The 18,020-nt window shown below is 40.2% G+C and overlaps 1 protein-coding gene and 1 long non-coding RNA gene across 5 annotated transcripts; one reads left to right on the forward strand and one right to left on the reverse strand.

Annotated features, from left to right (window-relative positions):
- The first annotated feature begins 1,770 nt into the window (after window positions 1-1,770).
- LOC138356251 (uncharacterized) lies at window positions 1,771-14,362 on the forward strand. Its single transcript, XR_011224317.1, has 4 exons — window positions 1,771-1,996; window positions 4,861-5,023; window positions 6,276-6,374; window positions 14,264-14,362. It is a non-coding gene; the product is annotated as an uncharacterized lncRNA (long non-coding RNA).
- Window positions 14,189-17,901, reverse strand: LOC138356250 (uncharacterized). 4 transcript variants are annotated; one of them, XM_069312115.1, is made up of 6 exons: window positions 17,549-17,901; window positions 16,262-16,479; window positions 15,779-15,830; window positions 15,293-15,353; window positions 14,892-14,963; window positions 14,189-14,331 (listed from the first exon to the last, which is right to left on the reverse strand). In XM_069312115.1, the coding sequence occupies exons 2-6, from the start codon at window positions 16,278-16,280 to the stop codon at window positions 14,260-14,262; spliced, it is 276 nt and encodes a 91-aa protein (XP_069168216.1). In that variant the 5' UTR covers window positions 16,281-16,479; window positions 17,549-17,901; the 3' UTR covers window positions 14,189-14,259. The 4 variants fall into 4 exon arrangements, with proteins under 4 accessions (XP_069168216.1, XP_069168213.1, XP_069168214.1 ...); XM_069312112.1 differs by having other exon boundaries at window positions 15,293-15,361; window positions 17,549-17,887; XM_069312113.1 differs by having other exon boundaries at window positions 14,888-14,963; window positions 15,293-15,361; window positions 17,549-17,876.
- Between the last annotated feature and the right edge of the window lie 119 nt (window positions 17,902-18,020).

An 18,020-nucleotide genomic window follows, 5' to 3' on the forward strand; every position in this document is an offset into this window, starting at 1 on the left:
GATTACACAGTGTATATCAAAAACTAGCTATAAGTTCATTAAATATTCCCATCTCACAGGATGGTTAGTTATACATGGAATCAGGGGATAAAATACCAGCCTCAATAAAAAAAAATCAACTGTGACTAACAAGAACACCACTTACGGGCTATTCATGCCCGTGCTACCTTTTGGGTGGCTTAATCCTCATCAATCAATCACAAGAAACAAGGGATACATCTCCCGTCACGCAGGGTCCAGTCGCACCTCCACAGATCTCCAGTATCATCTATTGATACTGTTAATGGTTCAAGAGGACTACCACTTACGGGCCTACCTCAAGGTAACAATCAGGTGAGAACATAAAATATAAGGCTGATCTATTAGCCTCCGTTAGCAAAATCCGGGTACAGCATAAGAATATCTTCCAATATTCCTAAGTGTATGAAGTAATTACAGAGTTCAAAGTACCTTATACCATTTGGTCTGAAGTCACTTATAACAGGGCAATCACAGATATAGTGTTGGTGAGTATGTCCCAGCTCTTGTTCACATAGTTTACAATTGGAATATTCACCATTGGGGGCTATTCATTACCTGCAGCCACCTGCGATACATATCGATATCCTAGCCTAATTCTGGCAATTACAATGTCACACTGTCATTGTGACACTAGTGGAAGTTTTATGCTGTCCGTTCATATAATTCTCGATTCTAAACATGTTTACTTAGTTTAGTTCATTAATTATGCACCCCATATATCATCTTGTGGGCGGTATTGGAAAAGGTTACAGAGGCACATAAACATGTCATAGCTCTTTATACTCTTGCTTTCTGGCTTTTGTGTCAGTGACTGCTCTTCTGTCTTCCCTAATTTCCTAAAATATTGCGGCTTTGACAGAAGAGATTGGAATGCCCATATCCCACTCAACTTCAGGCTTATCACATTCAGTTTTAGCTGCCTTGTTTGTGTCATCATGCTGGACAACACCTATATGAGAAGGTATCCATACAAATGAGACTTTGAAACTCCTACTGTTTGCAATAATAATGTTGTTTATAATGGAAGTTACAACTACAACCTTTTGAAGATCAATGCTAATTTTATCTAGATAATGTAATAAACGAAAGTTTTCTATGTCAACAGAAAGGCAGAAATATAAGCTACACTTTAAATACTTGTCATAAATATAACTGAAGTGAAAACGAAGATATATGCATTTGATACTGTACAGTTTCTTGATGGCTTGCTCTAAGAGTGTGAAGCCCTTCACACCAGCCTATAAATTGTGTAATTTATTTCCATATATGCTAATTAACCTTAAAATCTATATGTCAGAAGGAAGGAAGATGTAGACGTTAATGTGACAACATTTCAAGAAATATCTCTCTCTTTAAAGTTAAATAATACAATCCTATCGCCGGTGTCCGGACACATGAAAGCTACTTAGGTATCAGTGGCCAGCCAGGTGGAGATCACAGGCTGTACAATACTGATAAATTATGTAATTCACAGAGATACGTTGATAAATATTAATGTTTTATATTTTATTAAAAATACAGATATATACTTTGTTTCATACGTTAAATGTAACAATATTTCAGTATATATTATATAAGCATAGTATATATAATTCAGTATATACAATATATAATAAGAGTGTCAGACCACGGAGGAAGAATTGAAACAGGAATTTCCTTTAGTACTTTCTTATATTAATACATCTTCAGAGCGAACCATTCCTTCTGAAGATGTATTAATATACGAAAGTACTTAGAGCATTCTATTGTGGTTTTAATATTGAACAATTATACATATACGAAACAGACAAATCTGGTGTCTGAAATAGTAAAAATATTAGTGTGCGATGTGATCAATGTAAGGGGGATATTGGGTGTGCCTCGTATCCCCTACAACAACAAGAAGTTCGAGAGCGATGAGGCCGCCACCTACTAGCTTCAGGATGTCGTCGAATCTAAATCAACAATATACTACCGCCGCTACTTTCTCGGAAACGTAAGTACCTGCCGCTTTACTTCTCTCACCCTGCCTAGCCTGGCCTGGCCTGGCCTGACCTGGCGTAGCCTTACCTAGCCTAGTCTGACCTGGCCTAGTCTGACCTGACCTGGCCTAGCCTTACTCAACACTAATCCCCACACGTGACAGCCCAAACGAATCGCAAATAAGTACACATAACAAGTCATATGCCCGGACACTCTTTCACCTTGGGGACTGAGTGGTAACTATTGTATAGAAGAGCCGGCTCCCTGAGAGTGGTAAGAGGGCGTGATAAGAGGCTAACGTGTGGTCTTGAAGGAAGTCGATAAAGCAGACAATTTTCAAAAGGAAGGGCAGCATAACGAGCAGACAGGAATGGATAGACAGTCGGTTATCCCATAATGTGTAATACGCCCCGCACAGCATGGGTGGAGTGGGGGGGGGGGTTGTAGCAGGGCACAGTATGGTGATGGTGCGGGTGAAATACACACCCACTGAATTCCTGCCATCAATAATTGTTTTCATAACCATTAGAACAATGGCATCCCTCCAGCCACCATCCTTCCACTGACCCCCTCCTCTGGTCCTCCACCTCAGACAATAACCCCCCACACCCCCTCTCCCTTCCAGACATCAACATGTCAAAATCAGTACCATAATGTGTTTAAACTATTTAAACTAAGTCATTGTGTATCTCAAGGTATCTTAATTCATTTGAAAGTGTACATGTGCATTCGTTCATATACTCGCCTAATTGTGCTTGCTGGGGTTGAGCTCTGGCTCTTTAGTTCCACCTCTCAACCGTCAATCAACAGGTGTACAGGTTTCTGAGCCTATTGGGCTCTATCATATCTACACTTGAACCTGTGTATGGAGTCAGCCTCCATCACATCACTTACTAATGCATTCCATTAGATATAATCATATATATGATTACACATAATCATAATCATTCCATACACATAATCACATATATGTGTGTACGTCAACGTATACATACATGCGTATATATATACCTCATATTAAAATACTGATAAACGCATGACCATGAACAAATTAATTTATAATTGTAGCATTATATATAATTTTAATAGACTAATTACGTGTTTATACATTTGAATGGTCCAGACAGGTGGCCAGCCTTGGACATATACACTTCTGGTAGGCACAATGACCTCATGTTAGACCCTTGATAGATTATGTGAGAGAGAGAGAGAGAGAGCTGGGGCAGGGAGGTGCGTGCCCCAGGGAGATAATCCATGCCCATGCCCCGCCTCGAGGTCAGTTCTCGAGTCACACCAAGAATAACAATCGAGCAAGTTGTCCTGACCAGGATGTGGCATATTAGGGAGGGTTGAGGAATAGGAAGCCTGTCTGATAGGGCTCTTGGCAAGCAGCTCTCCCTCAGTCTACCTATCTATATGGAAGAAATGTATCAAGGCCCTCCTCCCCCCTGCCTATTCTCTCTCCCCACCTTTCTTCCTTCATTTCCTCCCTCACTGGTGAGAGAGTAGGAGTGTGAGAGTGGTTAGAGAACTCGTAGTTCTCACGCTCGTGAAATTGTCTGCGACCCTGGAGGAGTAGAGCGGAGGGGGGGTGAAAGTAGGTGACGATGGAGGAGTAGAGGGGAGCATTATATGCAGTGAACGTAGGTGTCTATGGAAGAGTACATCATAGAGGAGGGTGAAAGGAAGGTGACGATGGAGGAGGAGAAGGGAGGGGGTGTGAAGGTAGGTGATGATGGAGGAGTAGAGGGGAGGAGGGGGGCAAAGGTAGGTGTCTATGGAAGAGTACATCATAGAGGGGGGTGAAGGTAGGTGGCGATGGAGTAAAGCAAAAGGGGTGGGGGTTGAAAGTAATCCTGAGTTTAATTTTTTAGTTATATATAGTGACACCTCGGCTTACGAATGAATATTTATGAACTTTTCGGGTTACGAGCCTAATTTCTTCGAAAAATTTGAATCGGGTTACAAACTTTGCTTCGGGAAAGGAGTTTGTTGATATACGTATGGGCTGACCTAGCGCGTGGTGGCATGGTGATCGCGCCTCAGTTTACCAGTGTCTCCTGCCTAGTAAGTATCGCGCCTGAATTCTTTGTAAAGCATTACATTTGTTTTGGGATTTTTGGCTATTTGAACATAAAATTTGTTATGATATATCTTGCCATGAGTCCCAAGAAAGCCAGTGGTAAGGTTCAAGCCAAGAAAACACATGTGAGAATGACCATAGAGGAAAAACAAGAGAGCATTCATAAACATCAAAATGGTGCACAGGTTGTTGAACTAGCTAGGCAGTACAACAAATCTATGTCAACAATATGCACTATACTTGCTAAGAAAAAGGACATTATGAGCATTAAAGTGGCAAAAGGCATATCAACAATCCCGAAACAAAGAACACAAACACTTGAGGATGTTAAAAAGTTTTTATTAATTTGGATACACAACAAGGAGTTAGCAGGTGATAGCATTTCAGAGGCCATCATTTGTGAGAAACCAAGGCATTTGCATGAAGACCTTTTAAAGAAAACCCCTGGAACGAGGGGGGGGGGGAAAAGATGAATCAAGTTTGAAAATGTGAAAAGTTTGTGTGACAATAGAGCCTCGTGGAAAACTTTTGCTGTGGTCATTACCTGGTGGAATGCACCCAGGATGGAGTATTAGGGCTATACATCTTTTAAATCATAAAAGTAATAAACATTTCCCATCAACCTTATGAACAATATTAACCTATTTTCATGTATTTCCCCCATGTGCATTTTAACAAAGTTACTAAATTGCCTTTATCATTCTGTAAAATTTCAATTACAGTATTGTATGTATAATTTTGTTAGTATAAATGGACTGAATATTCTGAAATTGCTATTAATTTTACAATTTCAGATTCAAAGGTGGTCTGGACACCCAATTTGGTCAGACAGGTGAAGAGAGCATTTAGGATAGTTCGAAGAGATGAAGATGGTCGCAATTGTGTTCGAAGAGGCAAACGCCCCCCTTTGCTCCTGACATTATGTTCAACCATTGACCTCTGCACACCTAACACAAGGTAGGTTGAAAACTCCTCCTTCATGTCATTGGTACATTAGCCAGAAACTCAGGGCTCATGTAGGAATATCCTTAAAAAAAAAAAAAGTGGCCCCAACAATGCATCCTCCAAGTCTGGAGGATGAGCAGGAGCATTGTTGAGAAGCAGGCCCTTTAGTGTCAAACTTTTCTCTTGCAGATATTTTTTGATGGCAGGGCAAACCACTCTACATCACAGTTTTTCTGCACGTTATATATTTTTTAAAACTCTTGGATTTTCGGAATGATACACAAGCAAGGGTTTAATTTTCAAATCGCCACACAGCACAAGAGTTAGCCTATCCTGACACAAGTTAGCCCAAGTTAGATTGTGTCCGGGCAGTGACGTCTCCTCTTGGGTAATGTATGTCCTCTTCGGCAATTTTTTCCAGAATAGCCATGTCTCCTCACAATTAAACACTTGTTGTGGAATATATCCATCAATACAGTATCTACAAAATCTTTAAAATCACGAACAAATCTTTCAGCCCCTACTTTGTCTGAGCTGGCACCCTCACCATGCCTCACAACACTATGAATACCACGTCTTTTTTCAAAATTTCTCAAACCATCCCCTACTCACCTTAAACTCTTTCGTATCTGCAAAACTCGTTCTAGGGGTTTTCTTTATAAGATCTTGCATGAAGATTTCATTGTTGACCAAACCACACACTGGAAATTGAATTGACGACGACATTTCGATCCGTCCTGGACCATTATAAAGTCGATTGTGATAAGATGAGGGAAGCAAGAGCATTAAGTAGGCAAGAGAGAGAGGTGAGGAGATGGCAAGTATGTACGTATGTACATGAATAAAACATGTACATACTTATACATAACGTGTGTAAATACTGTAGTGTAATAAACACAATAACAGTATTTTGGGAGGAGGAATGTTGGCGAGTAATGTGTTGGAGGAGGGAGGGAGGACTGGCAGGGTGTGGCGGCTCACTCATGTTTTTTGGGCTCACCATACCAACATAGTGGATCGTTATGGTGAATACATACGTAGATGGGTATATACAATGTGTGTATATAGTGTAATAACAGCAAAAACACTGTTTGATTGTAGAATATGTCGCATATATGAGGCCCATAATTTTGAGCATAGCGATGTTCTATACTTTGAATTATATAAATTCCACAAATTACACACTTTTAAATAATATTACAGCAAAAAAAAAGAAGAAATGAATGAGAAACTTCAAAATAATTGCGCAACATTTTATTCGCAGCAACTGCCGTCGCATGGGGTGGCGGGGCCGACAGACCCCCATCGCTCCAACGCTCAGTGCCCATAATTTGCTCAACTTCCCAGCTCCATCGCAGCTAAAGTAAGTCACATACAATATTTTTTGTTTAGTTTCCCCGTGATCAGACTCTGCATTTTAACAATATAAGAAGAGAAAAAAAATTTTTGGAAAGAATTTATTTCTTGTGCACCAGGGTGTTATTTGGAGACAGAGCAGTTCAGTGGTTAACTACTAAATTTTTTTTTCTCCCACACACGCACCCCCCTAGGAAGCAGCCTGTAACAGCTAACTCCCAGATACCTATTTACTGTTAGGTAACAGGGGTCATCCCCTTTTGTACAAAGAATCTGCTAAAGCTTTTAGGGCTAATCTTTGACACTCGTTTGTCTTTGTCGCCCCATATTTTTTACGTCCGAGTTGAATTCTCTTAAGGCCCTTAACTAACTTTAGATCACGTCCCATACTTCTTGGAGAGCTAATCGACACTGCTCCTCTTTACATTCCTCTCTCGTTCTGTCTAAACTCGATTATGGCCCTGTTTACTCGTCTGCTTCTCCTTCTACCCTTCACCATATGGACACACTGCATCATACTGGGTTACGGCTCAGCTCTGGTACCTTTCCTTCGACACCTACCCTAAGCCTGTATGTTGAAACTGGCGTCCTGTTTCTACAGGATCGCCATGATCGCTACTGTCTTCTCCACCTTGCACGGTCCTTACAGCACCCTCACTCTTGCTTATGTCATGCCTTGACCTTTACCCATCCTGTGGTTCCTGTTCCCCTTCACCACCTATCTCTTTCTGTACGGTTGTCTCTCTTACAAAATGCTCTTTCAGTTTGTGTTACCAATATTTCCCCTCGTGTCATTCCGTCTTTGCCCCTATGGAGGGGTCCCCGTTCCTAAATTCTGTAAGCCTTGACCCACATGACTAAAACTTTTACCCCTCCTACAGTTCTAAATCACCTTTTCCTTGAACACTTTTCTTCACACTTCCACTCTATTTCCGTCTTCACCAATGGGTCTTAAGTCTGCAGACGGTGTAGGCTACTCTGTTGTTTTTCCTGACTGCACCTTTGTGTCTCCTGCCTCCGGAGACTAGCATCTTCATGGCAGAACTTTATGCTATTCTCTATGCTCTTCATCAACTCTTTTCTCGCTGTCAATCCTCCTCTGTGTTTGTAGTTGACACTTGCAGTGCCCTCATGGCTCTAGAATCCTTTAATCCAGTCCATCCTTTGGTAGTTGAAATTCAACATTCGCTGTTTCTTATCTCCAGTAGATTTAAGACAGTGGAATTTTGCTGGATTCCCACCCATATTGGTGTGTTCTTAAATGAGCGTGCGGACACTGCCGCTAAGGAAGCTATCCGCACCTGTCCCATCTCCCGTAAAGGTATTCCTTATTATGACTTTTACCCAGTTATTCATTTCCCCATTCTTGCCCGTTGTCAGGGTTGTTGGTCTTCTGTTACTGGTAACAAATTGCGTGCTCTTAAGAGTAGTGTGTTCCCGTGGCCTTCCTCCTACCACCGTAACCGGTGGTGGGAAACGGCTCTGGCGAGGTTGTATATTGGTCATACACGTTTAACTCACGGGCACTTAATGGAGCGCTGCCCTGCTTCTTATTGTCCAAACCGTTGTCTCTACATGTCCTGACTTCCAGGACTTACGTGTCTTGCTTTCCGACCATCCCTCACTGTCAATTGTCCCTCGATAAAATTCTTGGTAAATTCAATACCTTTGATATTGTTCGCCGTATGCATTTTTGTTCTTGTATTGGCGACGTTAGTGATATTTAGCGCACTATGATTATCCCACACATTTGATGGTTTGATAATTACTGTACTGTACAGTACTTTGGTTTGGAATGTATCAAATAAAGTTGTTTCATGTATTCAAATGTGTGAGAAAATCCACTGGGGCTGTGAGATGAAGCGAACCTGTAACAAAGGCATTGCCAGTTGCATACTCTACCACCACTGATGGTAAAAGTCTTACAACTGGATATCTTGTGTGACGGGTTATGGTATCACAGCTATACTGAACCAAGATGGTATGGCTCTCCCTCACATAAATGAAAGAAATGCTGCTATTGGCCTTGCAGTGTGTAAGTTGCAGGTGGAAACAAATGAAAATTATCAAATAAATAATTAAACAATTTACTGAAATAGTAATGAACAAAAATAACACATGACAATACTTGACTATCATGTAATGCAAAGGTGAACAAGTTAGTATGACCTTAAATGCAAAAAATAAACAATAAGCAATGAATAAAAGTATGAAGATATACTGGTGTTCTGAAGACAGCTACCATACCACCATGGCATCAGTCACAAGATGTTGGCTGGAAGTGGACGACTTGTTAGAGACACCAAGGTGATCCTAGAGCACTAAGGGAGAGATTGCCTCTCCAGGGAGGCAGCGCTCTTTATATAGTCCGGCGGTGATGACTCATCCAGTGTCAACACGAGGTGGACATCTGGTCAACTAGCAAACTGCTCGTTGTGGCTGGCGGTGCCTTTGTGTTGAGCTGTACCACTGTCAGTTGAAGGCGGCTAACTGCTTGTTTGTGGGGACAAACTGCCAGTTTGCAGTGGCGCCCGGCTTGCCTCTGAGTCGTACCAGGCCGTGCCAGGCCCTGGGGGGTATGGAGAGGTGGCAGGACTGATGACTCTTCTGGGCTGGAGTAGATGTATACTTCCAGTGCAGAGGCATTGAAGGTGAAGTTAAAAGGCAGTTCCACTGCTATGCAGGGGATTCACGTGACACTTGTGAAGCCACAGAAAGTCTGGAGGCCCTACTAAAGCCAGTCCAAGTATTAAATAAAACCCCTGAAGTACGCCGGTGAAGGGTAAAGTGAAGGGTGAAGCAAGACCGTATGCCCCAACTTCAGGCACACACAGAAAATCACGTTTTGGTCCCGCCTCTCAACTGTGTATTTGAAGTTGGGGCGTATGGTGTTGAACTGCTTCAGCCTTCACCCGGAGTGCTTGTAGGTCTTACGTAAGACGTTGACTCAAGGAGGGGCCTCAAAACTTACTGTGATTTATGGGGAAATCCGGTTGTAAGACTTTTACAAAGTCAGTAATATACTGTGGTAGAGTATGCAGCTGCCAGTGCCTTGGGCAAGTGTTTACGTCGCCTCACAGCTCCAGTGGATTTTCTGCTTGGTGTATATCAGGTTGTGATTTTGTGTGTGTACCATATTGTTATGATCGCCATCTGATAAGTCCTTTCTGGCCTCAAGAGTCATTTTTACCCACCTAGAAAGATTGCAGATGGCCAAAGCAGTTATTTAAGTTAAGAAGGGACAAGTCTTAAACAGAATTTTGCATAATATTTGACTGTAAAGGGGTAAATTGAGGTAGATTGAAAAACAAAATGGTGAACCGGGCAGGCGGTACTCACAATTAGGCGAGTACACTCGGGAACTTTTAAAGTGCAACCAAACATGCTTTAGGCTCTCACAACAAGAGGTGAGTGGTGGTGGGTCAGGTGCTCAGCCAATCAGAGCACCTAAGGAGGGAGGGCAGGAGTGAGAGGGGGGTGGTATGTGGAAGTTTGGTGACAGTTGTGTGTAGTTTGTTCATCTTCATTGTAAGTTTCATGGCTTGGTGTGCATTTCCCTAGTAAATTTAATTAGGGAAAAATTCAGGTGTTTGATTTTTTAAATCAACTTTTTAAATGTTGAGTTGTTAAAGCCTCAAAGTGCATGGAGTTGGTTTGGGAGTATGGCGTCCTCATGCTGTTGCATGCTCGCGTGAGGTAGCAAAGGTGATGTAAAGTTGTGGGGTGTACATGCTTGGGACGTCCTCTCTCGGGATGGCTGGTGTTAGACCTGAGTGTTTGTCGGTTGTTGAAAAGCCGTCATCCTTTGCTGTTGTGGTATTGATTTTACATTGTTCATCTTGTAATTAATACTGTAGTGCGATATCTAGGGCTACCATTTGTAGGTTTAAAATGTCTAATACAAACAGTTGTCCAATGAGTTTTAATAGGAAATATCATCCACCAAGCACCATTGTACAATTATATTACTTGATAGTATATGGATTGTGCAGAACTGCTTAGAATGATCTTTAACACTTGGCTATATTGGTCATGTCAAATACCTGCACGGTGAATGCTCAAAGACCCTTTCTTTATTCAGTGTTGTCACATACCTCATGGGGGTATGGATAGGCAAACACTCATTCGGTTAAACTTGCCTTGTAGTACTTTCAGAGCTCAGTAATTTGGAATCTGGTTAGCACTTTCCAAATAAATTGACCTTTAAAGTGAATTCCTATTTAGGTTTAAAACATTATACCGAATGAGAAACTCGGATTATATAGCCGAACACCAGAAATGTTGTTATTCAATTTGGTTGCCTAAAGCACATTCAAGGACTACACATTACATGGCATTCCAGGATTCCTCTATACCTTGCCTTATGCTGTAAACATTGCCACAACCCTGTGTTTTATTGATTTAAATGGCCACAGGGAGGCATACAACACTGCAGATTATGATGTCATTAGTTATCCACTGTGCTGACAAGTGGGCTGACTGATGTTCGTTGACACCTGTATCGTGCTTCAATTTAATCGCCAGGAGATCACCCTCTCACTAGACTCGTCTGTAGGAAGTAGAGTATAGTATCTCAAATTACCTTGGATCATAAATAGCATAAGACTTGGGGGTAGGAGAGGGTTGCAGTGTTTGTCATGGCTCTCAGTTGTTCCTGGTATTAGGCAATTTAGTTCTGGAATCATTTTTGTTGGCCAATGTTAAACTTTTTCGAAAGTAGATGTTTTTCTGAAAGGGAAGGGGGGGGGAACCTCTATGCTTGGATACAGTTATCTAAGTGAATACTTAGATTTATACAGTAGAATAACTACCTTCTTTTCCTTAGTCAAAAAGGTTGCTTGTTTATTTCTAGGGACTTGTATTTTCTTTTATTTTTAACTGCAGCAAGTTTATTTCTAGGGACTTGTATTTTCTTTTATTTTTAACTGCAGCAACTTTCAGTGAATGATAGATTCTTACTGAAAGTACCTTTACTTCATTGTTGTTGCTTTATGGTCATCTCATTGTGTACAGGGATTCCGCGAAGCTTTTGGGGTTAGTCTTTGACACTCGTTTGTCTTGGTCAGCCCATATCTCTTGCCTCCGAGTTGAATGCTCTAAGGCCCTTAACCTCCTTAACCCTTGCACTGCTCACCTATTTTCGGCAAAAACGTCTTGGTGCAATTGACAAGGACATATTTTTGTTATTTTTACAAATGTTCAGGTAAATTTAATGTCAAAATGTTTCCAAAGTCAAATATTTCCATTTCAAAACACAAATAGTAATGAAAACATTAAAAAACATTAAAATATAGCCAAATTAAAAAACAAAAAGCACAACTCTCTGAGAGCCTAAAGGCGCTTTGCGCAGTGCAGTGGTTAAGGTTTTGTCCCATACTTCTTAGGGAGCGGATAGGCGCACGCTCCTCTATTTGCACTCCTCTCTCGTCCTGTCTAAACTCGATTATGGTTGCCCTGCATACTCTTCTGCTTCTCCTTCTACTCTTCGCCGTCTTGATGCTTTGCACCATACTGGGTTGCGTCTCGGCTCTGGTGGCTTTCGTTCGACTCCCGCCCTTAGTTTGTATGTTGACACTGGCTTTCTCTTCAGGACTGCCGTGATCGCTACTGTCTTCGCTATCTTGCGCGGTCCTTCCAACATCCTTCCTCTCTCCTCTGTCGTGCATTGACTTTTCCTCCTCCTGTGGTGCCTGTTCCTCTTCATTGTCTCCCACTTTCTGTCCAGTTATCTCTCTTACAGGATTCTCTTTCTGTTCATATTTCTAATGTTTCTCCTCGTATTGTTCCTTCATTACCTCCGTGGAGAGTCCCCCTTCCCAAGTTTTGTACGTCCTTGACTTGTATTACTAAAGCCTTTACCCCTCCTACAATTCTGAAAAGCTTCTTCCTTGAGCACTTTTCTTCGCACTCCCACTCTATTTTCATCTTCCCTGATGGGTCTAAGTCTGCGGATGGTGTGGGCTACTCTGTTGTTTTTCCTGACCGTACTTACATGTGTCGCCTCCCTTCGGAGGCTAGCGTCTTTACGGCAGAACTTTATGCTATTCTCTATGCTCTTCGTCTCTTGCTTTCTCATTCTCATTCCTCCTTTGTGGTTGTAGTTGATTCTCGTAGTGCCCTCATGGCTCTAGGGGTCCTTTAATCCTGTCCATCCGGTGGTCATTGAGATTCAACATTGACTGTTTCTTATTTCTAGTAAATTTAAATCAGTAGAGTTTTGCTGGATTCCCAGCCATATTGGTGTTTCAATGAGTGTGCGGATGCTGCCGCTAAGGAAGCTATCCGTTCTTGTCCCATCTCCCGTAAAGGTATTCCTTATTCCGACTTTTATCCTGTTATTCATTCTTCCCCGTTGGCAGGGTTGTTGGTCCTCTGTGGTTGGTAACAAGCTGCGTACTCTCAAACTTAGTGTGTCCCCGTGGCCTTCCTCCTACCACCGTAACCGGCGGTGGGTTGGTCATACCCGCTTAACCCACGGTCACTTAATGGAGCGCCGCCCTGCTCCTTATTGTCCGAATTGCGTTGTCCCTCTTACAGTTGTGCATATCCTTGTTGAATGTCCTGACTTCCAGGACGAGCGTGTGTCTTGCTTTCCGACCGTCCCTCGCAGTCACTTGTCCCTCGATAGAATTCTAGGTGAATCGGATACTTTTGATATCGTTCGCCTTATGCGTTTTTGTTCTCGTATTGGCTTTCTTGGTGATATTTAGCGCCCTCTGATGGTGCTACATGGCCTTCCCGGTTTGGTGCCTTCTTTTGGTAATTACCTTACCTTCATTTTTTCATTTTAATGTGGTAGTTGTGATATGGATTGTTCTGGCTCACGTGCAAGGTCTTGGATTTTTTTCTGTTTTATAAGAAATTGCCAGTCTTGTTACTATTTGTAGAGTTAGAGATCTGCATTAAGGCCTCAATATTATATTCTTTATTTTTTTTATAACGTTATCAGCAATTTGTGGTTGGTAATATTTAGATTGTCAGTGATGTATATGACAAGGGTTAAGACCCCTTGTGGTATGACAGCATTTTTCCCCAGTCATTTCTTTAACAAATTAAAGGGTCCTCATAACCATTCTTTTGTCCTTTCTACCATGTACCTGTTTGTTGCTTCTTGGTCTTTCATTTGGTACTTTGGCTATTAAAACAATGGCCTTTGGTAATGTTGCAAATTACCATTTCTAAAAAAAAAAAAAAAATGAGCAGGTTCATTAGGCAGGGTTTGTTTTTAGCAAACAAAGTTTTACAAAAAAAATTCCATTCCTTCAGGACCTTGCAGATGTTAGGTCAAACTAATTGACAGTAATCTGGTTTTGCCCCCTTTCAAACAATGATGGTTTTAATCTAGGTAAAATATTTCAGAATATCTGACAAGTTTGGCAGACAAATCATTTAAGAGCTTTGATTAAATTTAAGTTACCAAAGACTGTGAAAACCATGTTGTATAGATGCTTCAGTGTCACTTTTCTAATGTTTTGTATATTTAACAATGATCTTTGTACAAATTATGATTAAATTAACTAAAGCTTAGGTGTTGCATAGCTTTAAATTTTCTTTCAAATATCGAAACTAAAATATTGACTAAAGTTTCTTCCACTAATATTTCAGACTAATTTGCAATATTTGTTTGTAAATTGAAGAGGTAGTCCACTTTTACATCTTTTCAGTGCATTTTGCATGCACCTATGTAACAAGTTACAAATAGGTGTAAATTTTACCAAGTATTTATTTTCAAAGTAAAAAAATTTCAGATGTTTAAACATTGCATCAATAGTAGTAAACAATAATTTCCAGCATAATTTCAGGGTAAGGTATATAAAGTAGTTTCATTAAAAATTTTTATTTAATAAGTTTTACATATAGTATTTATAATACATCTAATATGTATTACTGTTTCAGGTTGTGGGACAGATGCTCCTAGATGAACAGAAGATCCAAAAGGCCAAGACAACTCCAGTGACAATCACCTGTAAAAGAAAAATAAACATTAAACAGGGACACTACTTTTATTATCACCAATGCCTAATAATAAGGCCAAAAAAACCTAACATCCTATCTTTTAAGATAGGCTCAGCAAGGCCTATCCCTTCCTCTGGTTTTTAGTGCAGAGCTTGTTCCCTGAATGGGTGCAATACATCCACCACTTCAGTGCCATCAACACATTGTACATATGCTTTACTGGAAGCACTGTACAATGCATGCCAGGCACTAAAGTGATAGATGCATCCACCCATTCAGCAAACAAGCCCTGTGAGAATTAACAATGTAACCATTGTTAAGGGTCCCTAAACCTATGCAAATCTAGTCCATCTATTAGATGGGTAGTAGAGCAAAGCTCTGAAAAAGCCAAGCCAGGGAAGTCTGCAGGACTGCCTGGTCCCCTTTTATGAAATGGGGTAGGATCAGTACAAACTGCATCATCCCCTGTGGGTTGTAACAGTAGGACATGGTTACACACCTATAAATGGACTAGATAAAAGAATTAAGATTAGGTCATTGATATAGCTAAAACATCAAACTCACCCACATTTGCAGATTTCCTTTTGCAGAGTAAAGGAGACTCACTCCAAGCCAGTCCATGCATCATAATCACTTTCACCTGAAAAATATTTCAACAAATTAATTTCAGATTTAAAACCAATCTTGCTTTACTTTTCAAATTAGCATTCAGTACTTTACAAATTAAGATAGAAAAAATTTCTTTAAGGAATTTGCCTTTCCTACATTCTAGTAGCAGTAGTAAAGATCTAATTTAGCAATATAAATATATATATGGCATCAATTTGCCAAGTTTCAGTAAATGTCATTTGAGAAACTATCCACAACTGCACTTCAATGGCAATTTACATTTATCTTTAGCCAATGCTATATTGTTTAAGTTCTTACTTTTATGCAAATCTATTCAGATTAACCTTTACTACAACTCACCTGATTCTGCTTAATTAACTCTTCCAACTGAGACGAACTTCTGGACTTTCCAAACCACATTCTGGAAAACTATATAAATTTAAAACCAAGCTAAAGTAAACATTGAATATTTTTTTTTACTTTCAAGGGAAAAATACCATCACTTAGAACAAAACTTTTCCTGCCATTAACTTTATTTGACTTATGATTACCCTTAACAGTGTTATACATTTATAGATTAAAGCTTATTTAACAAACATTTAATGTTAACTAAAGATTTATATTTTATTAATAAAACGCCCTCAACTATGCTGTTTAAGATCTAATGCCCCACATTACAATTTTCACAATTTCAACATACCATTCTATTCAATACATTCCTGAAAGGACTAAACTTGCAGATATGGTACCCACTAGCCTAAGCCTAGACTTCCATACCCTAATATTTAATAGGTTTTTAGCAATTAACTTCTACCCTCTAATTCCAATGTACACAACACTACTTACTGTAGATCTGAAAGTATTTTCCTGCAGCTCTGTTGCCAGGACCTTCCACAACCTGTTATGTGAACAGTAAATATTACTAAATAGTTATTGGCATAGCCATGTTATTTTGTTCATACCTGTACCACCAGTTTAACAGTTGCCATTTTAAATGGCACACTAAGTATCTTGTTGTCCTATATTAATTACAAACAAAGCTATAGTCATTTCAAGTCAACATCCTATACAAATTTTAGTTTCCAACAACTTTAGTCATGAACATTTTTCTGGAACATTGCAAACAAACTTTAATTTAACAACCATGTATAACATTTGAATAAAATACAAAATATATATACAAATTATTCTTTTGCAACCACTGCTTACTACTAGGGGGACATTTATTCTGTTGAATTATGTACCAAGCTTTAGTCTGAAAATTCATATTAACCCAACTATACTACCAAGACAATGTGATTTTACTACATTTAGTAATATTACACTTACATTTTAGTGTGGGCTTCATCCACTATTCTGATGTTAGCTGGAACATTTGTGCCACCTGCTGGTTTGAAAGGGAGGCATACCATGTGCCAATTCAGGAAGCTTTCCACGTTCCTCACTGCATGTCAGCTCAGGACCTCACTACCATGTTGGGAGGCAGTTGAAGACTAACCAATCATCCCAGGCTGGAGAGCAGTGCCAGCTCGGGGACAATTTACCACCTGCAAAAAATTTTACACTCTTAACAATCTACACCATCTATCTCATCTTTACCTAGCCCCCAAACCTTAGATTTGTCAGCATTAAACTGCATCTGGTAGTCTTAACCATTTCAAAACTATATAGGGCATCGGTATTTTTTATTTGCCAATTCTGCAACTATTGCAGTCTAAACCATAATCTTGCGAATAACCGAGGTCCAAGGAGAGCTTTTAGGCACTACTTACAACACTTCTCCCAACTTGACCCCATTTATACCAATTTCCTTTGGTATAGCCATGACCTAATCAACTTCAGTCAGCATTCCCAATGATCCGAGCCCCTATCAATTTTGCGCCACTCAAAATCTCTGCTGAAGTCAAGGTACACAAAATCACAAACCTTATCACCATTTCCTCAACTATGCAACCTAATCCATGAACATTTAGTAATAAAACTATGCGATTCATGTATCTAGTCATGTTTCTCAAAAAGAGTAGAGAAATGGCACTTGCAATGTTAGATTCTAGTAACTTTCCTCACAATAGACTAAGCTAATGGGTCACTAACTTAAGCGTTAAAGTTAACTCAAACTTTTCCTTTAAAACTTGTTATATTAGGAACTTTCCACGACCGGCCTTTACCCGACATAATTAAATAGGGTAAAAACGGTATATTAAATGCAGTAAAACTACGGTAAATTCAATGATAAACTTGCATTCTTTAAGCATGGGCTGCATAGTAAGTGAACTAAACTAAATGTTAAGCACCCTGGCAAACCACTTCGTTCTATTCAATTTCTTTAATTAATCACTTTGTCCGGCTAGAATTTTTAGAATAGATTAAAGGAACACCCACCCTGGTAACGGCTGAACTAGTTAACCAAATACAAATATTTAGGTAAAATACTTTCATAAAACCCGTCTACTTCCCCCACCAGTAGACTTATTCAGCTAAAGGCATAATGTAATCTTCCACTTTAGTAAATAAAGACTTAAAAAAACACTACCCCATCTGTGTAGTTACCGGTTACCTGACATTCTACGCTTAAAATAACCCATCTATTCCCCATAATTGTTCGATATAACTTACCTCTCACCCGCTGGTCGAGTACACAGCAGTATATATCCTCCTCCATCACTCACCGCGTGGATACTATTTCACTCTGGCCGCAAATTGCCTCAAATCACCTACGTTGTCCATAAACATATATAGAAGAGCAACTGACCGTACCAGCCGTATAGCGATCATCACATAACGTGGGAACATTAGTAGTACTCCTGTCAAAACATAGATGGCGCCAGGACAAACGGTAATTCCTATGGACTCGCCTAGTTATGCGTAGGGAATTGAGCTTCAGCTGTTTGGTCCCGCCCCTCAGCTGTATTCACCTAGTTGTACTCACCTAATTTGTGCTTGCAGGGGTTGAGCTTTGGTTCTTTGGTCCCGACTTTCAACCGTCAATCAACAGGTGTACAGGTTCCTGAGCCTATTGGGCTCTATCACATCTACATTTGAAATTGTGTATGGAGTCAGCCTCCAACACATCACTGCTTAATACATT

This window comes from Procambarus clarkii, chromosome 71, assembly GCF_040958095.1.
Source record: "Procambarus clarkii isolate CNS0578487 chromosome 71, FALCON_Pclarkii_2.0, whole genome shotgun sequence".
NCBI lineage: Eukaryota > Metazoa > Arthropoda > Malacostraca > Decapoda > Cambaridae > Procambarus > Procambarus clarkii.